General features: G+C 55.4%; 1 protein-coding gene across 1 annotated transcript in view; it reads left to right on the plus strand.

Moving 5' to 3' along the window:
* LOC147109983 (uncharacterized) overlaps positions 1-27,422 on the plus strand; it is a gene marked incomplete at its 5' end in the record, with an annotated part of 144,256 nt that overhangs the window by 101,061 nt on the left and 15,773 nt on the right. The window contains one exon of the mRNA XM_086002450.1: positions 16,069-16,302. Within this exon, the coding sequence (XP_085858576.1) occupies positions 16,069-16,302 (234 nt within the window). The remainder of the gene's footprint in view (positions 1-16,068; positions 16,303-27,422) is intronic.

Raw genomic sequence — 27,422 nt, forward strand, 5'->3', positions numbered from 1 at the left:
GGAGCAGTACTAGCCACCCACCAGACACTGAAGAAGATAAGATAAGACCGCATTGAATAAGATAACTCCACGAGAACATCCGATAGTGGCAAGTCCCTCTACAATATTTAATGGTCTGAAGCCAGACTAAGATATTTACAGTCTTGGATATAGCAAATGGGTTCTGGTCCATACCATTGGCAGAGGAATCACAAGGGAAATTCGCCTTTACTGTCGGGGACAGACAATATACATAGACCAGGGTCCCGCAGGGGTTCCACAATAGTCCAAACATATTCCACCGTGTACCAAGTCAAGCCTTAGACGAGTTAGACCTATCAAAGTACCAGAGCGCCCTACTCCAATATGTCGATGACATAATGATTGCATCAGAGGATGCCAAAGGACACATGGGAGCAGTACTAGCCACCCGCCAGACACTGAAGAAAGCTGGCTTTAAATTGAACCCCAAAAAGGCACAGGTTGGACTGTCCCAAAGTATCTAGGACACGAGATTAGCCAGGGGTATAAGGCACTCCCGCAGGAAGGAAAGGCAGTCCTAACAGACATGCCAAGGCCAGTGTCCGGGGAGTGAGGAAAGTGTTGGGACTATTTAACTGCTGCAGGAATTTTACATCAGACTTTGCAGGGAAAGCAGAGCCGATTCAACGGTTAGTTAAAGGGGGGAGACCCGCCACCAATAAGATAGAATGGAAATCGGAGCAGGACGAGGCTTATGCAAAATTAAAAGCAACCCTGTCGTCTGCACCCGCACTAGGATTGCCAAATATAGTCAAACTATTCCATATATGCTATAGTATAGACGGGAACTTCTATAACGCTGTAGTCACTCGAGTACGGGGGAGATATGAGGCCAATTGCCTATTACTCCACCCAACAAACCCCCGTGGCTAAAAGAATGGCGAGATGTGTGGCGGCCCTCGACTGCGCCACGTGGGCGGTGCGGATATGCGAGCCCGTCACTATGTCAGGACAGCTGATATTACACACGCAACACACAGTGGTGGACCTGCTAAACACAGGTAAAATGAAGGCTGTATCAGACAGAAGGAGGGCGGCTTGGGAAGCAGTATTGATACCCAAGGACAGATCAGTCCAGATTATAAGGGAACATAGAGTCAACCCCGCAGAGGGAACGCTATCGGAGGGTGAGGCACACGAGTGACAGTTAGTAATCGATGAAGAAGTCAGAGGAACCGTATCAGAATCACCCCTGAAAATCCCGAAACACCTTTTATGTAGACAGAGCTCGCCGATTATATAAATGGGGAGACACGCACTGGTTGGGCAGTAGTATCCGAGAACGGAGAAACAGTCGCAAAGGGAGGGCTTGAAGGAGGAACCTCAGCGCAGGTAGCAGAACTAGTGGCTCTCACGGAAACATTGAAATTGGCAAAAGGAAAACGAGTAAATATATACACAGACAGTAGGTATGCGTTTGGGGTAGTACATGATTATATGACAGCATGGAATAGGAGAGGATATGTAACCTCTGGAGGAGGACAAATACAGCATGAGGAGGTAGTGAGAGACCTAGTAGAAGAGGTAAAAGGAGCAGAAGAGGTAGCAGTGATTAAAATAAAGGCGCATCGCAAGATAGTGAGCGAGCAACAAAAAGGAAATATGTTAGCTGATCAGGCTGCAAGAGCAGCGGCGGACACAGAGATTCCTACACCAATAGCAGCAGGTAGAATAACAGCAGAGGGAGTAAACATTAAAAGAATCCAAGAGGAGACCGAAATGGAGGAGCAGGAGCAGTGGACAAAGAGAGGTGCAGCCAGAGGTACAGTTGGAATATGGAAAAAGGATCACAGGGTGAATAAACAGGGGGACATCATTCAGTAAAGTCCTAGATATACAAGGAGTCCAAAGTAGTGTGGAACGACTACAAGGGGTAATACAACAGATTTTAGAGATAGAAACTGGTTTGGTTCGACAAGGATCAGAGTTGGGAGGACACACGATAAGGAAATTACTCGAGGGAATCAAGGTTATAGAGGACCATGCTAACATTATCAACAAACTAAATCATAGAGATGAGGAACAGGCAAAAGACGGGGTAAGGCGAGGCTTGTGTCATGCCTATGGCCAATGGATCACTGGACAGTTAAAACATAATCTGGCACAGATACAGCGAGGCGAGGTACCAGACTGGATTAACAGCACACAGCTCCATGGCCTGAGCCAGAATCCAGGCCCGCTGAGTGCTTGCACCCTCAAAGGGATGACCAGAGTATATCCAGTGATACAAAAATGTAAAGCAGAAGTGACAGCAATGATAGGCATGGTACTCCTGATACCAGTGGTGGGACTAGACACTACTCCATACCCACAGTACCGGGTAACAAACATAGGCATAGTGAGGGGTGAGACATACCTCCAATACTATCCAATTGATACCTATGCCATCAGGAAAAATGGTACTACATAAGAAGTAGGAGCAGGAGTAGGCCATACGGCCCATCGGGCCTGCTCCGCCATTCAATAGGATCATGGCTGATCTGAATCTAGACTCGCGTCCACTTCCCTGCCCTCTCCCCGTAACCCCTAATTCCCTTATCTGCTAGGAAACTGTCTCCATTTTAAATTTATTTAATGTCTGATATACCTATCAATTCGTCCAATGAAAAGCGACGAGTTAGGAAAGTAACTATAGGTTTTTATTGACTAAATAACAGAGCCCACCCTCATGGGTGATCGGATCCAACAAGGAGGAATACCAGCCAGTCGACTACCTTTATACCTGGGCAGGTAGGTGGAGCCATGGGCGGAGTCAGTGATGGTCAGCCCAGGTATAACAGCGTGACAAGAGGCGACCTCGTATAGTGATACAACAGTGAGAACAGTGATAACTATAGTGTAACGATAGTGAACGATAAAAGTGGTTTACCACATTCACCCCTTCTTTAGATTTGAGTCCGGCGGGGTGAAGTGTACTACCAGTTCTGGTAAGTCAGTCTGTCCGGAGGCCTCGTAAGCCTCTCCGATCGTCGCAGCGGTGGTGTTGCATTATCCGGTGTTAATGCTGGTGTCTGCGTGGTCGGCGAAGGCTCGTGGGGTTCCGGCATGCCGCCTACCTGGGCTGGGATTGGGGGGGTGGTGGGGGGGGGGTAAAGGTGGTGTCTCCGGAATGCCCGAGGGTGCGAGGTCTCGTAAGGAGACTGTATCCTCCCGCCCGTCTGGGTAGGCTACGTAGGCGTACTGGGGGTTGGCGTGCAGGAGGTTCACCCTCTCTACCAGGGGGTCCGTTTTATGGGCCCTCACGTGCTTTCGCATCAAGGCGGGCCCCGGAGAAGTCAGCCAGGCTGGTAATGTGGTTCCCGTAGTCGACTTCCTGGGGAAAACAAACATTCGTTCATGGGGGGTGGCGTTAACGGCAGTGCAAAGTAGTGACCGGATGGAATGCAGCGCTGTCGGGAGGACTTCCTGCCAGCGGGAGGTTGGGAGGCCCTTAGACTTTAGGGCTAAGAGGACGGCCTTCCATACCGTCGCGTTCTCTCTTTCCACCTGGCCGTTCCCTCGGGGGTTGTAGCTGGTGGTCCTGCTTGCAGCAATACCTCTCGCTAGCAGGAACTGACGGAGTTCCTCGCTCATGAAGGAGGAGCCCCGGTCACTATGTATATAGTTTGGGAACCCGAACAAGGCGAAGAGGTCGTTCAGGCATTTAATGACCGTGGTACTGGTCATGTCTGGGCAGGGGAAGGCAAAGGGGAAGCGGGTGTACTCATCAACGATGTTGAGGAAGTACACATTATGGTCAGAGGACGGGAGGGGCCCCTTAAAGTCGATGCTCAGGCGCTCGAAGGGGCGGGTGGCCTTGATCAGGCTTGCTCTGTCCGGCCTAAAGAAGTGCGGTTTGCACTCGGCACAGGTCTGGCAGTTCCTGGTCATGGTCCTGACCTCCTCGATGGAGTATGGCAGGTTGCGGGCCTTAATGAAGTGGTAAAGTCTGGTGACCCCGGGGTGGCAGAGGTCGTTGTGGAGGGTCTGAAGTCTATCACTTTGCGCGCTGGCGCATGTAATTCGTGACAGAGCATCAGGGGGATCGTTCAGCTTACCTGGCCGGTACAAGATATCATAATCATAGGTGGATAGTTCGATTCTCCACCTCAATATCTTGTCATTCTTGATTTTGCCCCTCAGCTTGTTATTAAACATAAAAACGACCGAACGCTGGTCGGTGAGGAGGGTAAATCGTTTGCCTGCCAGGTAATGCCTCCAGCGTCGTACCGCCTCCACAATCGCTTGGGCCTCCTTCTCGACCGACGAGTGTCGGATCTCAGGGCCCTGTAGGGTCCTTGAGAAGAAGGCCACTGGTCTCCCCTCCTGGTTAAGGGTAGCGACTAGGGCGAAGTCGGATGCATCGCTCTCCACTTGGAAGGGGATGGACTCGTCCACTGCGTGCATTGTGGCCTTGGCGATGTCTCCCTTAATGAGGGAGAAGGCTGCGCACGCTTCCTCCGTAAGGGGGAAGGATGTGGACTTCATGAGGGGTCTGGCTTTGTCTGCATAATTGGGCACCCATTGGGCATAGTAGGCGAAGAGCCCCAGGGTTCTCTTCAGAGCCTTTGGACAGTGGGGGAGGGGTAGCTCCATGAGGGGACGCATTCTTTCGGGGTCGGGGCCGATGACTCCGTTCTCTACTACACAGCCGAGGATGGCAAGGCGCGAGGTGTTAAACACACATTTCTCCTTATTGTAGGTGAGGTTCAGCCGTTGGGCCGTACGGAGGAATCTCTCCAGATTAACGTCATGGTCCTGCCGGTCGCGGCCGCAGATGGTGACGCTATCTAGGTAGGGGAACGTGGCATGCAGCCCGTTCTGGTCAACCATCCGGTCCATCTCCCTTTGGAAGACCGAAACCCCGTTGGTGACGCCGAAGGGAACCCTAAGGAAGTGGTAGAGGCGGCCGTTCACCTCGAAGGCTGTATACTGGCGGTCCTCAGGGCGGATAGGGAGTTGGTGGTAGGCCGACTTAAGGTCGATGGTCGAGAATACTCGGTATTGTGCAATCTGATTGACCATGTCAGATATGCGGGGAAGGGGGTATGCGTCCAGCTGGGTGTACCTGTTTATGGTCTGGCTGTAGTCGATGACCAGGCGATTTTTATCGCCGGTCTTAACGACCACGACCTGGGCACGCCAGGGGCTGCTGCTCCCCTCGATAATGCCCTCTTTCAGGAGGCGCCGCACCTCATAGTTAATGAAGGCTCTGTCCCCGGCGCTGTACCGCCTGCTCTTGGTAGCGACGGGTTTGCAGTCGGGGGTGAGGTTAGCGAACAGGGAAGGTGGCGGGACCTTGAGGGTGGATAGGCTGCAGGTGTTACGCGGTGGGCGGTTTAACATTCGCTGGTTGTCGACTGTGAGTGGGGGGAGGGGTCCACCGTATGCTAGGGTGACACTTTGGAGGTGGGATTGGAAGTCCAGCCCTAGTAGGACGGCAGCGCAGAGCTGGGGGAGGACGAGGAGTTTAAAGTTTTTATACTCCGTACCCTTAACCGACAGGGTCACAGCACAGTAGCCGCTGATGTCCGTGGCGTGGGACCTCGATGCCATCGAGATTCGGTTGCGCGTTGGCAGGACAGGGAGGGAGTAGTGGCTCACCGTGTCTGGGTGGATGAAGCTCTCCGTGCTTCCGCTGTCGAACAGGCAGGTCGTGGCGTGGCCGTTTACTTTGATGTCCATCATCGACTTGGACAGGTGATGCGGGCGGGCTTGATCCAGAGTGACGGAGGCTAGTGTGTAGTTGAGCGAGTCGTTGTCGTCTGCAGGTGAGGCGGTCGTCGGGTCCGGAGGCACGGTGGCAGTCGAGCGTGGTGGGTAAAATGGCGTCTCCCACGAGGTTGGACAAAATGGCTGCCCCCATAACTCACATGAGGCACTATTGGTGTCAGTTGCCTTGATCAAAGATGGCCGCCCCCATGACTCACGTGTGGGGATGCTGGCCTCTGTTGCCTTGAAGGAAGATGGCCGCCCCCACAGTTCGCATGAGGCACTGCTGGCCTCTGAAGATCCACTCCTGCAGGCCTTAGCAAAATGGCCTTTCTTCCTGCAGGTTGAGCAGGTGGAGTTCCTAGCTGGGCAGCGCGGCCTCGGGTGTTTCTCCTGGCCGCAGAAAAAGCAGCCGCGGGGGTCCGATGTAGGAGCCGGTACCGGGGGTGGCGGTCCCGATCGGGTCCGGGACGCCGACGCTGAGGTAGGTCCCGGGGGCGGCGCGGTGAAGGGTATTGTGGTAGGGGTCGGGCCCGAGCCCCAGGGTCGCGAACAGTACCTGGAAAACGCCTCCTGGTCCCGATGGGCCACCTCCAGGGAGAGAGCGAGGGCTGCAGCTTTGTCCAGGTCGAGGTCCCTTGCTTCCAGTAATCGCTGCCGTGAGTAGTCGGACCGTAGGCCTTTCACGAAGGCATCGCGGACGTTGTCTTCCGTATTTTCTGCCGCCGTTACTGCTTTAAAGTTACAGTCTCTGCCGAGTGCTTGTAGCACCCGTAAAAATTCCTCCACCGGCTCCCCTGGCAGTTGCGGGCGGGACCTTAGGAGGTGCCTGGTATACATGGGGTTTAACCGGGGTTTGGTACTGTCTTTTCAGCCGGTTGATGGCGTCCTCGTATGTTTTAAGGTCCCGGATGAGCGCGAATACTTTAGGGCTCAGTTGGGCGTTCAGGACTCTTAGCTTGGATCTCTGAGGCACGCTGGACTCTTCCAGGTAGGCTTCAAAGCAGCCCAGCCAGTGATCGAAGTCGAGGGCTGAGTTCGCTGCCCGTGGATTTAGATCCAGGTACGGTGGTCTGGGCTCGCAGCCAAGCCGGCTGCTGTGACTGTTGTGGCTCGGCGTCTGAAGGCTGCTGTGGCTGTTGTGGCTGGGCGTCTGGCTGGTCAAACATCTTAAAATTTAGTCAATAAAATTGATATACCTATCAATTCGTCCAATGAAAAGCGACGAGTTAGGAAAGTAACTATAGGTTTTTATTGACTAAATAACAGAGCCCACCCTCATGGGTGATCGGATCCAACAAGGAGGAATACCAGCCAGTCGACTACCTTTATACCTGGGCAGGTAGGTGGAGCCATGGGCGGAGTCAGTGATGGTCAGCCCAGGTATAACAGCGTGACAAGAGGCGACCTCGTATAGTGATACAACAGTGAGAACAATATAACAGTGATAACTATAGTGTAACGATAGTGAACGATAAAAGTGGTTTACCACAATGTCGCAGCTTCCACAGCTCTCTCGGGTAGCAAATTCCATAGATTTACTACCCTCTGATTGAAGAAGTTTCTCCTCATCTCAGTTTTGAAAGGGCAGCCCCTTATTCTAAGATTATGCCCCCTAGTTCTAGTCTCACCCTTCAGTGGAAACATCCTCACCGCATCCACCCGATCAAGCCCCCTCACAATCTTATATGTTTCGATAAGATCGCCTCTCATTCTTCTGAACTCCAATGTGTAGAGTCCCAACCTACTCAACCTTTCCTCATACGTCAACCCCCTCATCTCTGGAATCAACCGAGTGAACCTTCTCTGAACTGCCTCGAGAGCAAGTACATCTTTTCTTAAATGTGGAAACCAAAACTGCACGCAGTATTCCAGGTGTGGCCTCACCAATACCCTGTATAACTGCAGCAAGACTTCCCTGTTTTTATACTCCATCCCCCTTGCAATAAAAGCCAAGATTCCATTGGCCTTCCTGATCACCTGCTGCACCTGCATACTAACTTTTTGTGTTTCATGCACCAGGACCCCCAGATCCCTTTGTACTGTAGCACTTTGCAGTTTCTCTCCATTTAGATAATAACTTGCTCTTTGATTTTTTCTGCCAAAGTGCATAACCTCACACTTTCCAACATTATATTGCATCTGCCAAATCTCTGCCCACTCACTTAGCCTGTCTATGTCCTTTTGCAGGTTTTTTATGTCCTCCTCACTGCTTTCCCTCCCATCTTTGTATCGTCCGCAAACTTGGATATGTTGCACTCGGTCCCTTCCTCCAAATCGTTAATATAGATTGTAAAGAGTTGGGGTCCCAGCACTGATCCCTGTGGAACACCACTAGTTACTGATTGCCAGCCCGAGAACGAACCATTTATCCCAACCCTTTGTTTTCTGTTAGATAGCCAATCTTCCACCCATGCCAGTATATTACCCCCAATCCCGTGATTTTTTTATCTTGATCAGTAATCTTTTGTGTGGCACCTTGTCAAATGCCTTTTGGAAGTCCAAATACACTACATCCACTGGTTCCCCTTTATCCACCCTGTATGTTACATCCTCAAAGAATTCGAGCAAATTTGTCAAACATGACTTCCCCTTCGTAAAACCATGCTGACTCTGTGCTATTAAATTATGTTTATCCAAATGCTCTGTTACTGTTTCCTTAATAATGGACTCCCAACATTTTGCCAACCACAGATGTTAGGCTAACTGGTATATGGTTTCCAGCTTTTTGTCGACTTCCCTTCTTAAATAAGGGTGTTACATTAGCAGTTTTCCAATCTGCCGGGACCTTTCCTGAGTCCAGGGAGTTCTGGAAAATGATCACCAATGCATCCACAATCCCTACCGCCACTTATCTCAAGACCCTAGGATGTAGGCCATCAGGTCCGGGGGATTTATCCACCTTAAGTCCCATTATTTTACTGAGTACCATCTCCTTAGTGATTTTAATCGTGTTTAGCTTCCCCCCCATTGCCCCCTGTTTGTCCAATGTTGGGATATTTTTAGTGTCCTCTACTGTAAAGACTGATACAAAATATTCGTTCAGCATCTTTGCCATCTCCATGTTCCCCACCACTAGTTTCCCGGTCCCATCCTCTATGGGACCAACATTCACTTTAGCCACACTTTTTCTTTTTATATAGCTGTAGAAACTCTTGCTATCTGTTTTTATATTTTTTGTTAGTTTACTTTCATAATCTATCTTCCCTTTCTTAATTAATCTTTTAGTTATTGTTTGCTGGCTTTTAAATGCTTCCCAATCTTCTATCCTCCCACTAGATTTGGCTAATTTATATGCCCTTGTTTTCAGTCGAATACTATCCTTTATTACTTTACTAAGCCACGGATGGCTGTCTTTTCTTTTACTCCCCTTTTTCCTCAGTGGAATATATTTATCTTGAAAAATGTGAAATATCTCCTTGAATGTAGACCACTGCTCTTGTACCGTCTTACACTTTAATCTGTTTTCCCAGTCCACTTTAGTCAATTCTACTCTCATACCTTCATAGTCTCCTTTATTTAAGCTTAGTACGCTGGTTTGAGATCCAACTCTCTCACCCTCAAACTGAATTTGGAATTCAACCATATTATGGTCACTCATTCCAAGGGGATCCTTTACTAGGACATTTTTTATTAATCCTGTCTCATTACACAGGACCAGATCTAAGATTGCCTGCCCCCTGGTTGGTTCAGTTACATACTGCTCAAGGAACCCATCCCTAATACACTCTATGAACTCTTCCTCAAGGCTGCCATGCCCAATTTGATTAGTCCAGTCAATATGAAAGTTAAAATCCCCCATGATTATAGCTGTTCCCTTATTACAAGCCCCAACTATTTCCTGATTTATACTCCGACCAACAGAGTTGCAACTGTTAGGAGGCCTATAGACTACGCCCACTAGTGACTTTTTCCCCTTATTATTCCTTATCTCCACCCAAACTGTTTCACTATCCTGATCCTTTGATCCAATATCATTTCTGACTATTGCAGTGATTCCATCCTTGATTAACATAGCAACCCCACCTCCCTTTCCTTCCTGTCTGTCCTTCCTAATTGTCAAATACCCTTGTATGTTTAGTTCCCAGTCATGATTATCTTGCAGCCATGTTTCCGTAATGGCCACCAGGTCATACCCATGTGTAGTTATTTGCACCATCAACTCGTCAATTTTGTTACGAATGCTGCGTGCATTCAGATAAAGAACTTTCAAATAAGTTTTCTGACAATTTATTCCTGCTTTTACCCCTTTTACTACTTTACCTTTATCATTATATACATTCTGTCCCTTCCTGACACGCTCTGGTTTTTAATTCCCCCACTGCTACCTTGCTCTATTGCCTTCTCCGCTGTCATTTTTATTTTTCGCTCTCTTAAAACCTCCCCCCCACTAATTAGTTTAAAGCCCTCGTTATTCGATTCGCCAGGATTCTAGTCCCAGCACTGGCCAAGTGAAGTCCATCCCAACGGAACAGCTCTCTCCTGTCCCAGTACTGATGCCAGTGTCCCAGGAAGCAAAACCCATTTCTCCCACACCAGTCTTTGAGCCACGCATTTAACTCTCTAATTTTATTTACCCTAGCCAAATTTGCACGTGACTCAGGTAGTAATCCAGAGATTATTACCCTTGTGGTTCTGCTTTTTAATTTGGCCCCTAGCTGCTCAAACTCCCTCAGCAGAACCTCCTTCCTTGTCCTATCTATGTCGTTGGTACCAACATGGACCATGACAACTGGATCCTCCCCCTCCCACTCCAAGTTTCTCTCCAGCCCAGAGGAGATGTCCTTAACCCTGGCACCGGGCAGGCAACACAGCCTTCGGGACTCTCGCTCTCGGCTGCAAAGAACTCTATCTATCCCCCTAACGATACTATCCCCTACCACTACAACATTTCTTTTAACTTCCCCCCACTTGAATGGCCCCCCGCTCCATGGTGCTGTGGCCAGGTTGCTCACCCTCCCCGCAGTCCCTGTTCTCATCCTCACAGGGAGTAAGAGCCTCAAACCTGTTGGACAAGAGCAAGGGCTGCGGCTCCTCCAACACTACCTCCTGGATCCCCGTACCTGCCTCACTTCTAGTCACACCATCCTGACCCTGGCCACGGACTACATCTGAATTAATTAATCTAATTGGTGTGACTACCTCCTGATACAGAGTCCAGGTAACTCTCCCCCTCCCTGATGTGTCTCAGTGTTTGAAGCTCGGACTCCAGCTCTTCAACACGGAGCCGGAATTCCTCGAGCAGCCAACACTTACTGCAAATGTGATCACCGTGAGCATCAATGGTGTCCACCAGCTCCCACATATTGCAGCAGCAACACATCACCTGATCTCCCATTCTATGTAATTAATTAAATTTATTAATATTATTTTTAAATACCCTCTGCCCCGATTCTAGATGATGAATATCGCACCTTAGAAACTATAAACCACAGAGTTTAAGCTTAAAAAGAGAGAAATACTTAGCCACCAATCACTTACCCGCTTTCTGGTGACGTCACACTTGGATTACCTTTTACCTCTCTCCTTCCCTCTGACTTCAGAGACTGGAGATTGGTAAACCTTACCTGGGTCTCTGAAGCCTTTTTAAGCTTCCCGCTCGCGCCTCCCGCCGACACCCGCGGTCTGAGGCCTTACCTGGGTCTCTGAAGCCTTTTTAAGCTTCCCGCTCGCGCCTCCCGCCGACACCCGCGGTCTGAGGCCTTACCTGGGTCTCTGAAGCCTTTTTAAGCTTCCCGCTCGCGCCTCCCGCCGACACCCGCGGTCTGAGGCCTTACCTGGGTCTCTGAAGCCTTTTTAAGCTTCCCGCTCGCGCCTCCCGCCGACACCCGCGGTCTGAGGCCTTACCTGGGTCTCTGAAGCCTTTTTAAGCTTCCCGCTCGCGCCTCCCACCGACACCCACGGTATGAGGCCTTACCTGGGAATTTCACATTATGTTTGAGAGTGACTTGCCCAAGTCCGAAACTAGAGTCTTAAATAAGGGGCGAGTTGGCTAAGGTAGATTGGAAAAATAGATTAAAAGGTATGGTGGTAGATAAGTGGCTAGCATTTAAAGAAATATTTCAGAATTCTCAACAAAAATACATTCCATTGAGAATATATGGGTCGCGCCCTCTTTGGGGTGCTAACCTCGCCGGGGTGTTACTATTAGCGCCCCGGAAAATATAGCACCCCTGCGACTGAAATTAAGTGGTAGCGTCCCAAGAGGGAAGTGGGGCGCGACTGGAAGCACCCTGCCTCCCTCTTGGGGCACTGCGAGGGAATATCGCGGCACATCGCGATGCGGTACTGCAGGCCTTCCTCCCCTTCTTAAAGGGGAGGGGCCTTGCGCAGCATGACCCGGGGCCCAGCTGGGCCCCCGGGGATCGGGAGTGCCGGCAAAAGAGCGGGGGCTTCACGGAGGCCGGGGACGGCAGCGGAGGCAGGTGCTGGCAGGTGGCCAGCAACAAAAATGGCCGCCCGGCATCTCGCCTTTAAATAGCACCTCTCCAGCCACAGGTAGGCCTCCCTGACCCCGTCAGACATTGCGTAAGTCGGGGGCGCTACCGAAGATGACGTCTTCACCGGCGGCGCAGCGCCACGGGGAGCTAACGGTTACTGCCGCCGCTAACCTAATTTCATGGGAGGCATTGGCGGCGCTCTCTTAGGGCACTAACGGGCGGAGCAAATCAACCCAAGTTTTCCTCAAAAAACTCCACGGGAAAAGTGATCCAACCGTGGCTAACTAAAGAAGTTAAGGCAGACAGGAAGCAAAGAGTTGGAATAAAGAGATCTTTTTCCGAGTGGCAGGCAGTGACTAGTGGGGTACCGCAGGGATCGGTCCTTGGACCCCAGCTATTCACAATATATATTAGTGATCTGGACGAGGGAACTAGATGTAATATCTCCAAGTTTGCAGACGACACAAAGCTGGGTGGGCGTGTGTGCTGTGAGGAGGATGCCGAGAAACTCCAGTATGATTTGGACAGGTTGGGTGATTGGGCAGATGCATGGCAAATGCAGTATAATGTGGATAAATGCGAGGTTATCCACTTCGGTGGCAAAAACAGGAAGGCAGATTATTATCTGAACGGCAATAGATTGGGAAAAGGGGAAGTGCAACAAGACCTGGGTGTCCTTGTGCACCAGTCGCTGCAGGTAAGCATGCAGGTGCAGCAGGCAGTTAAGAAGGCAAATGGTTTGTTGGCCTTCATAGCGAGAGGGTTTGAGTACAGGAGCAAGGACGCCTTGCTGCAGTTGCACAGGGCCTTGGTGAGACCACACCTTGAGTATTGTGTGCAGTTTTGGTCACCTTATCTGAGGAAGGATGTTCTTGCCATGGAGGGAGTGCAGCGAAGATTCACCAGGCTGATACCTGGGATGGCAGGAATGACGTATGAGGAGAGATTGGGTCGATTGGGCTTATACTCGCTGGAGTTTAGAAGAATGAGAGGGGATCTCATTGAAACTTATAAAATTCTAACAGGACTAGACAGGCTAGATGCAGGAAGGATGTTCCCGATGGTCGGGGAGTCCAGAACCAGGGGTCACAGTCTAAAACAGGAGCCAGCTTAGAGGCGTATTGAACCCACAACCTTCTGACTAGAGTGTACTGGCCGCGCTGGACGTGCTCCTATCTAGTTATCCAGCAAGTTAAACACTTATTCAAAATAATTCTTCGTGAAGCCGTTTGCTGTTTGAAGCCTTTACTTGAACAATTTTATGAAACTGTAAACAAAGATAAAGTATGTTTTGTACATAAACTGAGTACTATACATTCGATATTACATAAGATATAACATATTTACAACAGTAGAATAGATTAATTGTATAACTAACTAACATTTGGACTAACTTCTATAACTATCAAATATTAACCTTTTATAAACAGTGTTATCAAAATACTACTCTGACAACGTTGCTATTATGCTAAGAAACAAAGATATTCACAGATATTGCGCTTGGCCTAACATATGAAATCAGATTACATTGGATTGTGAAACCCTTATGGAATCCTCCATTACTGCCAGGTTCTTCCTGGAATTCTACTTCCTGTGTTACACAGGAAGAAAGGTACGAAGGTCAAATGACCCCTCACAGGAAGAAAGGAACAAAGGTCAAATGACCTCACACAGGAAGAAAGGAACAAAGGTCAAATGACCTCTGCTTCATACAAACACACTGCTAACACAATAACTACCACCAGAGGGTGCTATCTGCACACATAGCAAGAATTCTACCCACTGAACCACAGTTGACACCATTGAGAAGGCCATGCTTGTTTTTTGGCTGCCTGCATCACCTGTGACAGGTCTCACAGCTAAACCCTGCCTCCTGTATTGAATACATTTCAGTGTCTCTTCAGTCTTGCCCTCCCCCTCCCGGAGATACACACCCAATCAACTGGGGGAGGGACAGAAAGCCCAGGCCAATGTCTCTACTTTGGGGCTTACTGTAGCAAAACAAGCTGCTCCATTTTCAGTGAGTGACCCTTGCTTTTAATCCCACATGTACCGTGACTAGCACGTTTCAGGAGGTGGACATCCCGCAGCTAAAGAGAGCGCAGGCAGAGAGGGAATGGGTGACTGCCAGACAGACAAGGAGGACCAGGCAGGTAGTGCAGGAGTCCCGAGTGCATCTCACTCTCTAATCAGTAATCACAGCATATTTATACACTTAAGTAAACAAGTTCCTCAGTGATGTTATTCTCTAATTAACCACGTTAACAGAGTTATCAAATCAACACTCGTCTCTGCCTAGTAACAGTTACCATCTCCTTATAGGGACTAGCCTTTTCTCGACCCTTACTCATTGTTGTCTGGTTTCGGTTATCACATCCGCATTGTTGTTACACCTGCTGACAGCTTGTCTGGTATTAGTTGCTGAGGTAAGCTCTTAATTCTAAGTTGACCGAATATAATATCCCAGCAAGCCTTGCAATCTATAGTTGCCCCTTTTTCTATATTTCCACACCACCACAGAGACTGAGTACCAATATAGTAACCTTGTATATGCAATCACAATGCCTAACTTCTGCTTTACGCCAAAGATCCCTGTGACAACTGGACACACCAGATTGGTGTATGTACAGTCAAGGGAGGAAATAAAACTCAATGTGCCAGATAATCTAAGGGACGAGTTGGTCAGTTATGAAGATCTGGTAGGGGCCCCAGTACCCCGCCTGCAAGAGGATCTGCAAGAAATGAGAGGATTTAAGAAAGATGGTGAAACAATACGTAGTGCTGCAAAGGAATCTTGGGGAATTAGAAACGGACATAGAGGTAGAACTACAGGAAGTCCCGTGGTATGAGAAGCTGTGGGATTGGGGAATGAATGGCAACATACACCCATGGATCCGCATCATTTCTTATATATTAGTGATAGTACAGTTAGTCATGGCTATAGGATGGGGAATAGCAGCATGCACCACTTGTAAAAAGAAACGGACCAAACAAAGAGCTAAAGCGAGTTGGAAAGAGCTGGAAAACACAGGTTTGCTCTAAACATGATGCGTATGCAGGGCCTCCCAAACCAGCGACTGATCACCGCATGGGGCAGGAGGCACAGCGATGCTTATACATGTGGTTTAACTTGGGCATGGGCCAAGTACCAAAAGGGGGGATTGCAGTGGGGAAAGCGTTAAACTGACATCGCTGGCAGTTTCACTGAATGGTGCAATAAAGACAATAATCTAATAGGCCTTTGCAGTAGTAAGCTTTTTCTAAGTTGCTGAACTGGCAGTTGAGATAACCTAGCCAGACGTGGAACCATAAGAGGCCTCGAGGATGTAAGTTCTGTTCTGACAGGAAAGTAAAACAATGAGTTGGAAGTAAAGAGGCCTAGAAAGGCAGGAAAGGAGGACAATGAGTCAGAAGTACAATGTTGATGAGACCCCATCTGGCATAAACAGGTCATAGGTGCAACAACAGCTTAGGGGATAACGGACATATACTTTTCCGATAATAAAGGCGGTACTTTAATGTAACGCAGCATAGGCAACCAATCAGTGAAGATGCATGCGGTTCAAGGTCCAATCAGGTGGCAGGAATGAATTTTGAATGAGCTGGACATGTGTTGTAATGTATAAAAATGTAGTTTGCTGTACCAATTTGGAAAAGTCTGGCTAAGACAGAGCAGACTGTCTCCCCACCGGTGCAATAAAGACAACTTGACTATCGATCTAAAACCTTGTGTCGAGTGTTAGTTTAAAATACTCAACACCCACACAGAGTATGGACTGTCCCACCCAAGGACAGTGCATGATCTTCACTGTACAGTGTATCTGTGAGTTTAAGGTGCATCCATGTGCTATCTTGCAATAAAAATACTGGAAATTGTAGGCTAAACATTAAATTACTCCATTGATTCGCACTTTAGAAAATGGGACAACACGAAAGGAAGACATTTGCACCGTGTTTCTGCTACACAAGATTTCAGAACAATACAAACACGTTGGAGAGGTGCCAATAGAGTCGGATTTATTTCATAAAGAAACTAAAGTTGTTCGAGTTCCTTGGAAAGAGAGGAGTCGTTGCTGGAAAGAGAGGAGTCGTTGCGATCCTGAAGTGATTAAGACAGTCCAAGAGATAATCAGGCAAAGGAACATTAAAGGTAATGACTGCCCTGGTACGCACAATGTGCCTCTTCCCGGGCTGCGGGATACCATTGGGTTAAATGTTTCCACACACAATAGCAGAGGCACCTTTAATGTGGCAGCTGGTGGTAAAGGTCATGAGGGACATCCAAGCACCATAAACCCGGTCCGTCAGTTTCCACGCCGGGAGGGAAGGAGGGCTCAAAGTGCAGGGAACTCATGGGGCGTCCGCTGTTTGATATCCAGTGTCAGATATCTGTAATGAGATCGTGACAGTGACGTGGGAGGGAAATCACAAACAACACCAAAGAGCCAGTGTTTACCCAGGGGTTGAAGAGAGAGTGCTGACAAAAGGCACGGGCTAGAATTCACTATAAACTGTCATTGGATGGATCGACAATCCACCCCATCCCCCCACTGCCCCCTCTCCCTCCCCTCCCTCCTCTCCCTCCCCCCACTGCCCCTCTCCCTCCCCTCCCTCCTCTCCCTCCCCTCACTGCCCCTCTCCCTCCCCTCACTGCCCCCTCTCCCTCCCCCCCCTCCTCTCCCTCCCCCCACTGCCCCTCTCCCTCCCCTCCCCCCACTGCCCCTCTCTCTCCCCTCCCCCCACTGCCCCTCTCCCCCCCTCCCCCCACTGCCTCCCCCTCCCCCCACTGCCCCTCTCCCTCCTCTCCCCCCACTGCCCCTCTCCCTCCCCTCCCCCCACTGCCCCTCTCTCTCCCCCCCACTGCCCCCTCTCTCCCCTCCCTCCCCACTGCCCCTCTCCCTCCCCTCCCTCCCCACTGCCCCTCTCCCTCCCCCCACTGCCCCTCTCCCTCCCCCCACTGCCCCTCTCTCTCCCCTCCCCCCACTGCCCTCTCCCTCCCCTCCCCCCCACTGCTCCCCTCCCCCCCACTGCTCCCCCTCCCCCCACTGCTCCCCTCCCCCCCACTGCCCCTCTCCCTCCCCTCCCTCTCCTCCCCCCCCACTGCCCCTCTCCCTCCCCTCCCCCCCACTGCCCCTCTCCCTCCCCCCCACCTGCCCCCTCTCTCCCCTCCCCCCACTGCCCCTCTCCCTCCCCTCCCGCCCCACTGCCCCTCTCCCTCCCCTCCCCCCACTGCCCCTCCCCCTCCCCTCACTGCCCCTCTCCCTCCCCACTGCCCCTCTCCCTTCCCTCCCCCCCACTGCCCCTCTCCCTCCTCTCCCTCCCCTCCCCCCACTGTCCCTCTCCCTCCCCTCCCCCCACTGCCCCTCTCCCTCCCCCTCCCCCCACTGCCCCTCTCCCTCCCCTCCCTCCCCCCGCTGCCCCTCTCCCTCCCCTCCCCCCCCACTGCCACTCCCCTCCCACCCTCCCTCACCTCCCCTCCCTCCACTCTCCCCTCCCCCCACTGCCCCTCTCCCTCCCTTCCCCCCCACTGCCCTCTCCCCCACTGCCCTCTCCCTCCCTCCCCTCCCTCCACTGCCCTCGCCTCCCTCCCCCACTGCCCTCTCCCTCCCTCCCTCCCTCCACTGCCCCTCTGCCCTCCCTCCCCTCCCCCACTGCCCCTCTGCCTCCCTCCCCCCCCCCCACTGCCCCTCTGCCTCCCCTCCCCCCCCACTGCCCCTCTGCCTCCCCTCCCCCCCCACTGCCCCTCTGCCTCCCCTCCCCCCCACTGCCCCTCTGCCTCCCCTCCCCCCCGCCCCTCTGCCTCCCCTCCCCCCCCCTGCCTCCCCTCCCCCCACTGCCCCTCTGCCGTCCCTCTCCCTCCCCCCACCGCCCCCCTCTCCCTCCCTCCCCTGCCCCCCTCCCCCACTGCCTCCCTCCCCCCCCACTGCCCCTCTGCCTCCCCTCCCCCCCTGCCTCCCCTCCCCCCACTGCCCCTCTGCTGCCCCTCTCCCTGCCCCTCTGCCGCCCCTCACCCTCCCTCCCCTGCCCCCCTCCCCCACTGCCCCTCCCCCCCACTGCTCCTCTGCCTCCCCTCCCCCCCCACTGCCCCTCTGCCTCCCTCCCCCCACTGCCCCTCTGCCTCCCCTCCCCCCACTGCCCCTCCCCCCACTGCCCCCTCCCTCCCTTCCCCCCAATGCCCCTCTCCCTCCCTTCCCCCCCACTGCCCCTCTCCCTACCCCCACCGCCCCTCTCCCTCCTTCCCTCCCTCCACTGCCCCCTCCCCCACTGCCCCTCCCCCCACTGCCCCTCTGCCTCCCCTCCCCCCCACTGCCCCCATCCCTCCCCCCCACTGCCCCTCCCTCACCTCCCCCCACTGCCCCTCCCCCTCCTCCCCCCACTGCCGTCTCCCTCCCTTCCCCCCCACTGCCCCTCTCCCTCCCTTCCCCCCTCCTGCCCCTCTCCCTTCCCCCCCACCGCCCCCCTCCCTGCCCTCCCCCCACTGCCCCTCCCCCCACTGCTCCTCTCCCTCCCTTCTCCCCACTGCCCCCCTCTCCCTCCCCCCACCGCCCCCTACCTCCCCCTCGCCTGCCCCTCCCCTCCCCCCACTGCCCCTCCTCTCCCCACTGCCCTCTCCCTCCCCTCCCCCCACTGCCCCTCTCCTTCCCTCTGCCCCCTCTCTCCCTCCCCCACTGCCGCTCTCCATCCCTCCCCTCCCCCACTGCCCCTCCCCTCCCCCCTATGCCCTCCCCCACTGCCCCTCTCCCTCCCTCCCCTCCCCCCTGCCCCTCGCCCTTCCCTCCCCTTCCCCCATGCCCCCCTCCCTGCCTCCTACTGCCCCTCTCCCTCACCCTCCCACTGCCCCTCTCCCTCACCCTCCCCCCACTGCCCCTCTCCCTCCCCTCCCCCCTCTGCCCCTCCCCCACTGCCCCTCTCCCTCCCTCCCCTGCCCCTCTCCCTCCCTCCCCTCCCCCTGCCCCTTTCCCTCCCACCCCCCACTGCCCCTCTCCCTCCCCTCCCCCCACTGCCCCTCACCCTCCCCCCCCACTGCCCCTCACCCTCCCCCCACTGCCCCTCTCCCTCCCCTCCCCCCACCGCTCCTCCCCCTCCCCTCCCCCCCCCCACCGCCTCTCTGCTTCACCACCGCCCACTGACCCTCTCCCTCACCTCCCCCCACTGCCCCTCTCCCTCCCTGCCCCCTCCCTCTCCCTCCCCTCCCCCCACTGCCCCTCTCCCTCCCCCCCACTGCCCCTCTCCCTCCCCTCCCCCCCACTGCCCCTCTCCCTCCCCTCCCCCTCTCCCTCCCCTCCCCCCCACTGCCCCTCTCCCTCCCCTCCCCCCCCCACTGCCCCTCTCTCTCGCTCCCCTCCCCCCCCCACTGCCCCTCTCCCGCCCTTCCCCCCCCCACTGCCGCCCTCCCCCCCACTGCCTCCTCCCCGCCCTCACCCCACTGCTCCTCTCCCTCCCCTCCCCCCCACTGCCCTTCTCCCTCCCCTCCCCCCACCGCTCCTCTCCCTACCCTCCCCTCCCCCCACCGCTCCTCTCCTTCCCTTCCCCCCCACCGCCCCTCCCCCACTGCCCCTCTCCCCGCCCTCCCCCCACTGCTCCTCTCCCTCCCCTCCCCCCACTGCTCCTCTCCCTCCCCTCCCCCCACCGCTCCTCTCCCTCCCCTCCCCCCCACCGCTCCTCTCCTTCCCCTCCCCCCATCGCCCCTCCCCCACCGCCTCTCTCCCTCCCCTCCCCCCACTGACCCTCCCCCCACTGCCCCTCTCCCTCACTTCCCCCCCTCCCTCCCCCCCAACCACCCTTCTCCCTCCCCATCCCCCCCACTGACCCTCTCCCTCCCCCCCCACTGCCGCTCACCCTCACCTCCCCCCACTGCCCCTCTCCCTCCCCTCCACCCACTGCCCCCTCCCTCCCCTCCCCCCCACCGCCCTCCCCCACTGCCCCTCTCCCTCCCCTCCCGCACCGCTCCTCTCCCTCCCCTCCCCCCACCGCCCCTCTTTTTCCCCTCCCCCCACCGCCCCCTCCCCCACCGCCCCTCTGCCTCCCCTCCCCCCCGCTGCCCCTCTCCCTCCCACCCTCCTTCCTGCCCCTCTCCCTTCTCCCTCCCCTCCCTCCACTGCCCCCTCCCCCACTGCCCCTCCCCCCACTGCCCCTCTCCCTCCCCCTCCCCCCACTGCCCCTCTCCTTCCCTCCGCCCCTGCCCCCTTCCTCCCCTCCCCCCACTGCCCGTCTCCCTCCCCTCCCCCCCCACTGCCCCTCCCTCCCTCCCCTCCCCTCCCCCCACAGCCCCTCTGCCTCCCCTCCCCCCACAGCCCCTCTGCCTCCCCTCCCCCACTGCCCTTCTGCCTCCCCTCCCCCCACTGCCCCTCTCCTTCCCTCCGCCCCTGCCCCCTTCCTCCCCTCCCCTCCCCCCACTGCCCGTCTCCCTCCCCTCCCCCCCCCACTGCCCCTCCCTCCCCTCCCCTCCTCCCCACTGCCCCTCTCCCTCCCCTCCCCCCACTGCCCATCTCCCTCCCCTCCCCCCACTGTCTCCCTCCTCTCTCCCACTGCTCCTCTCCCTCCCCTCCCCCTGCTGCCCTTCTCCATCCCTCCCCTCCGCTCTGCCCCTCCCCCACTGCCCCTCTCCCTCCCTCCCCTCCCCCCACTGCCCCTCTCCCTCACCCTCCCCCCACTGCCCCTCACCCTCCCCCTCCCCCCACTGCCCCTCTCCTTCCCTCCGCCCCTGCCCCCTTCTTCCCCTCCCCCCACTGCCCCTCCCCCCTCTGCCCCTCCCTCCCCCCCTGCCCTCTTCATCACCTCCCCCCCCACTGCCCTCTCCCTCTCCTCCCCCCAATGCCCCTCTCCCTCTCCTGCCCCCAATGCCCCTCTCCTCCCCTCCCCCCACTGCCCGTCTCCCTCCCCTCCCCCCCCCCACTGCCCCTCCCTCCCCTCCCCTCCCCCCACTGCCCCTCTCCCTCCCCCTCCCCCCACTGCCCCTCTCCCTCCCCTCCCCCCACCGCTCCTCTCCTTCCCCTCCCCCACCGCCCCTACCCCACCGCCTCTCTCCCACCCCACCGCCTCTCTCCCTCCCCTCCCCCCACAGCCCCTCTGCCTCCCCTCCCCCCACTGCCCTTTTGCCTCCCCTCCCCCCACTGCCCTCTCCCTCACTTCCCTCTCTCCCTCCCCTCCCCCACTGCCCCTCCCTCCACTGCCCCTCTCCCTCCCCATCACCCCCACTGACGCCCCCCACTGACCCTCTCCCTCCCCTTCCCCACTGCCCCTCCCCCCACTGCCGCTCACCCTCACCTCCCCCCCCACTGCCCCTCTCCCTCCCCTCCACCCACTGCCCCTCTCCTTCCCCTACCCCCCCTCCCCCCAACGCCGCCTCCCCCGCCGCCCCCTCCCCTCCCCTCCCCCCCCTGCCTCCCCTCCCCCCCACTGCCCCTCCTCCTCCCCTCCCCGCCCTCCCTCACCTCCCCCCCACAGCCCCTCCCTGCCCTCCCCCAATGCCCCTCTCCCTCCCCCTCCCCTCCCCCCCGCTGCCCCTCTCCCTCCCCTCCCCCTCCCCCCACGGCCCCTCTCCCTCCCCTCCCGCAGCGCTCCCTCTCCCTCCCCTCCCCCCGCCGCCCCTCTCCCTCCCCTCCCCACCGCCCCTCTTTTTCCCCTCCCCCACCGCCCCTCTGCCTCCCCTCCCCCCCGCTGCCCCTCTCCCTCCCACCCTCCCCCCCGCTGCCCCTCCCCCTCCCACCCTCCCCCCACTGCCCCTCCCCCTCCCACCCTCCCTACTGCCCCTCTCCCTTCTCCCTCCCCTCCCTCCACTGCCCCCTCCCCCACTGCCCCTCTCCCTCCCCCCCCACCGCCCTCGCCCGCCCCTCCCCCCCACTGCCCCTCTCCCTCCCCTCCCCCCACTGCTCCCTCCGCTCCCCCCACTGCCCCTCTCCTTCCCTCCGCCCCTGCCTCCACACTCCCCCACTGCCCCTCCCCCTCCCTCCCCTCCGCTCTGCCCCTCCCCCACTGCCCCTCTCCCTCCCTCCCCTCCCCCCACTGCCCCTCTCCCTCACCCTCCCCCCCACTGCCCCTCTCCTTCCCTCCGCCCCTGCCCCCTTCCTCCCCTCCCCCCTCTGCCCCTCCCTCCCCTCCTCCCCCCATGCCCCTCTCCCTCCCCTCCCCCACTGCCTCTCTCCCTCCCCTCCCCCCACTGCCCCTCTCCCTCCCCTCCTCCCCACTGCCCCTCTCCCTCCCCTCCCCCCACTGCCCGTCTCCTCCCCCACTGCCCCTCTCCCTCCCCTCCCCCCCACTGCCCCTCTCCCTCCCCTCCCCCCACTGTCTCCCTCCCCTCCCCCACCACTCCTCTCCCTCCCCTCCCCCCTGCTGCCCCTCTCCTTCCCTCCGCCCCTGCCTCCTCCCTCCCCCACTGCCCCTCTCCCTCCCTCCCCTCCCCCCACTGCCCCTCTCCCTCACCCTCCCCCCACTGCCCCTCTCCCTCCCCTCCCCCCGCCGCCCCTCTCCCTCCCCTCCCCACCGCCCCTCTTTTTCCCCTCCCCCCACCGACCCCCTCCCCCAGCGCCCCTCCCACCCTCCCCCCCGCTGCCCCTCTCCCTCCCACCCCTCCCCCCCACTGCCCCTCCCCTCCCACCCTCCCTACTGCCCCTCTCCCTTCTCCCTCCCCTCCCCCCACTGCCCCTCTCACTCCCCCCCACCGCCCCCTTCCGCCCCTCTCCCTCCCCTCCCCCCGCCCTCCCCCCACTGCCCCTCTCCCTCCCCTCCCCCCCACTGCCCGTCTCCTCCCCCACTGCCCCTCTCCCTCCCCTCCCCCAACCGCCCCTCTCCCTCCCCCTCCCCCCACTGTCTCCCTCCCCTCCCCCACCACTCCTCTCCCTCCCCTCCCCCCTGCTGCCCCTCTCCTTCCCTCCGCCCCTGCCTCCTCCCTCCCCCACTGCCCCTCTCCCTCCCTCCCCTCCCCCCACTGCCCCTCTCCCTCACCCTCCCCCCACTGCCCCTCTCCCTCCCCTCCCCACCGCCCCCTCCCCCCACCGCCCCCTCCCCCACCGCCCCTCTCCCTCCCACCCTCCCCCCCGCTGCCCCTCTCCCTCCCACCCTCCCCCACTGCCCCTCCCCCTCCCACCCTCCCTACTGCCCCTCTCCCTTCTCCCTCCCCTCCCCCCACTGCCCCTCTCCCTCCCCCCCTTCCGCCTCTCACCCGCCCCTCCCCTCCCCCCACTGCCCCTCCCCTCCCCTCCGCTCTGCCTCTCCCTCCCTCCCCTCCCCCCACTGCCCCCTCCCTCACCCTCCCCCCACTGCCCCTCTCCTTCCCTCCGCCCCTGCCCCTTCCTCCCCTCCCCCCTCTGCCCCTCCCTCCCCCACTGCCCCACTCCCTCCCTCCGCCCCTGCCCCCTCCCTCACCTCCCCCCCCCACTGCCCCTCCCTCACCTCCCCCCCCACTGCCCCTCCCTCCCCTCCTCCCCCCACTGCCCCTCTCCCTCTCCTCCCCCCAATGCCCCTCTCCCTCCCCTCCCCCCACTGCCTCTCTCCCTCCCCCCACTGCCCCTCTCCCTCCCCTCCCCCCACTGCCCCTCTCCCTCCCCTCCCCCCACTGCCCGTCTCCCTCCCCTCCCCCCCACTGCCCGTCTCCCTCCCCTCCCCCCCCCACTGCCCGTCTCCCTCCCCTCCCCCCCACTGCCCCTCCCTCCCCTCCCCCCACTGCCCCTCCCGGGCTCCACCAACGAGGCCATCCCCTCATCCCCGGGATTAACCGAGTGAACCTTCTTTGTACTGACTCGAGAGCAAGTATGTCCTTTCTTAAGTATGGACACCAAAACTGTACGCAGTATTCCAGGTGCGGTCTCACCAACACCTTGTACAACTGAAGCAATACCTCCCTATTTTTATATTCTATCCCCCTAGCAATGAAAGCCAACATTCCATTGGCGTTCTTAATCACTTGCTGCACCTGCATACTAACCTTTTGAGTTTCGTGCACCAGGACCCCCCAGATCCCTTTGTACTTCAGTACATTCCAGTTTCTTGCCATTAAGATAATAACTTGCTATACGATTTTTCCTGCCAAAGTGCATAACCTCACACATCCCAGTATTGAATTCCATCTGCCAAATCTCTGCCCACTTACTTAGCCTGTCTATGTCCCCTTGAAGGTTTATGTCCTCCTCACTCACTACTTTCCCCCCCATCTTAGTACCATCTGCAAACTTTGATATGTTACACTCGGTCCCCTCCTCCAAATTGTTAATATAGATTGTAAAGAGTTGGGGACCCAGCACTGACCCCTGCGGAACACCACTAGTTACTGATTGCCAGGTGGAGTGAATCGAATTGGCTGAAGACTGGCTTCTGTGATGGTGGGGACCTCGAGAGTAGGCCGATATGGATGGCCACATCCATAAAGAGGCGGTCAAGATAGCTGACCTTTGAAGACTAAAAAGCAATTAAGTGGAGACAGGGTGTCTAGAATTTCAACTGCCCGCAAGAACTTTAAAAGATACCTTGGAATGCGACCTAGATAATAATCAGCATTCAGCAGTTTGAGTGATTAATTGAGGAGGCAGCTTACACACGTTTACCTTTGGATCTTCACGGATTGGTTATATATCCTATCAGGTTGCAGGAATGAATTGTGCATGAGCCTGTCATGTGTATTTTAATGTATAAAAATGTAGTGTTTACTGTAACAATTTGGCGAAGTCTGGCTAAAGACAGAGCCGACTGTTTCCCCACCGGTGTAATAAAGACAACTTGACTATTGATCTGAAAACCATGGAGTATTTTAAACCAACACTCGACACAACAATTGACGTCACGAACAGGATCCCACATGGACGGGAGGCACGGGCGAGTGAAGCCGAGCCAAAAACATGAGTACTTTTAAATACCACGTACAGTTAGGGCAAGGCAACACCGTCTCGTGTCCACCGCCCCCTTTGGAATCAAAGAACTAAAATGTTTGAATCGATAAGTCAAGCGGTCTTGTGGTTCGGGCAAAACGCGTGGAAGTACAGGCGTGGTATTGTTGCAAGTAGTGCAGAAAGTTTAAGCATACCTCTGACAACAAATAAAATAGGCGAGTTGCAAGTAGCAGAAAGTTTAAGCATACCTCTGACAACAAATCGCCAGAACAAAATTGTTGCAAGTACAGTCTCACTCTGCGAGAGTAAGTAAGAGAGGTACCTCTGACAACTCCAGTTGGAAGTACCGTCTCACTCTGCGAGAGTAAGTAAGGGAGGTACCTCTGACAACTCCAGTTGCAAGTGTGGTCTCACTCTGCGAGAGTAAGTAAGGGAGGTACCTCTGACAACTCCAGTTGCAAGTGTGGTCTCACTCTGCGAGAGTAAGTAAGGGAGGTACCTCTGACAAATCCAGTTACAAGTACCGTCTCACTCTGCGAGAGTAAGTGAGGGAGGTACCTCTGACAACTCCAGTTACAAGTACGGTCTCACTCTGCGAGAGTAAGTAAGAGAGGTACCTCTGACAACTCCAGTTACAAGTACGGTTTCACTCTGCGAGAGTAAGTAAGGGAGGTACCGCTGACAACAATTAACCATGGGAAGTGAAAAACTCGAGTGGGGACCGGTGGGGTCACTGACACACTATTTAGTGGACAAAAATAAAAGATTAATTGGCAATGGTTAAAAACGATTGGCAACCGAACGACCCACCGGTAAAACAACGAGAATGGTCGGCTAAGGAAACAAAATTAAAGGAAGAAAAGGCCATCATTTTAGTGGCTCGCGCATATTATGAGTTGAGTTGACGTACTCGAATTTGGACCAAAAACGGGTGTGAAATTGTACCCGAGTACCAGTAATTTAAGGAAGGGAATAAGGAAAAAATTAAACTTTTATCGACACAGCTGCTATCAGTTTCTGTCCAAAACAAGTAAAATCCAGGATTTGCTGAGTGAAAAGAATCTTAAAAGGAATGCTGGAATCTCAGTTTGTGTGAAAGTGTGTTAAAAGTGTGGAAGTTTTCTGTCTTTGAAAGAAAGTGTCTGTACAGAAGAGTGGGTGGAGCTAAAGCAAACACAACAGAGCGCTAAAAGCTGTTTAACCCTTTGAAGACCTGTCTTGAATGATGGACACACGTATGCTGTTTTAAGTTTGTTAATTGTTTTACAAAAGATAAGCTTCAGCCTTGAATTACAGTTGCCAATGTGCCTGGAAGAAAATGAATTTGAATGTTTACAAGGCATGGGTGATTGTTTCTTTGTTAATGTGGCTATGGCTTCTTTCTTTTCCAAGTGATACTGGTTAGTTAAAAAAAAATTGATCTGGATTGAATTGGAGTTATTGAGGTTAATTCACCTATTAAAACCAGACATTTACTGTGGCCACGGTGAAATTCTAGTTGGTGTAAATTTGTGTGGACCTGCTAAACACAGGCAAAATGAAGGCTGTATCAGACAGAAGGAGGGCGGCTTGGGAAGCAGTATTGATACCCAAGGACAGATCAGTCCAGATTATAAGGGAACATAGAGTCAACCCCACAGAGGGAATGCTATCGGAGGGTGAGGCACACGAGTGTCAGTTAATAATCGAAGAAGAGGTCAGAGGAACGTATCAGAATCACCCCTTGAAAATCCCGAAAACACCTTTTATGAAGACGGATCTCGCCGATATATAAATGGGGAGCCACACACTGGTTGGGCAGTAGTATCTGAGAACGGAGAAACAGTCGCAAAGGGAGGGCTTGAAGGAGGAACCTCAGCGCAGGTAGCAGAACTAGTGGCTCTCACGGAAACATTGAAATTGGCAAAAGGAAAACGAGTAAATATATACACACAGTAGGTATGTGTTTGGGGTAGTACATGATTAGATGATAGCGTGGAATAGGAGATGATATGTAACCTCCGGAGGAGGACAAATACAGCATGAGGAGGTAGTGAGAGACCTAGTAGAAGCAGTAAAAGGAGCAGAAGAGGTAGCAGTGATTAAAATAAAGGCACATCGCAAGATAGTGAGCGAGCAACAAAAAGGAAATATGTTAGCTGATCAGGCTGCAAGAGCAGCGGCAGACACAGAGATGCCAACACCAATAGCAGTCGGTAGAATAACAGCAGAGGGAAGAAATACTGCCTAGTGATCATCGACCAGTGTACAAGGTGGGTGGAAGCATTCCCCACCAGAGACTGTAGTGCTCAGACTGGCAAGAAACTGGAAAGTACTGAAGTACAAAGGGATCTGGGGGTCCTGGTGCACGAAACTCAAAAGGTTAGTATGCAGGTGCAGCAAGTGGTTAAGAAGGCCAATGGAATGTTGGCTTTCATTGCTAGGGGGATAGAATATAAAAATAGGGAGG

Source organism: Somniosus microcephalus, chromosome 12, assembly GCF_052327205.1.
Source record: "Somniosus microcephalus isolate GS21.2 chromosome 12, FLI_Smic_1.0, whole genome shotgun sequence".
Lineage (NCBI taxonomy): Eukaryota > Metazoa > Chordata > Chondrichthyes > Squaliformes > Somniosidae > Somniosus > Somniosus microcephalus.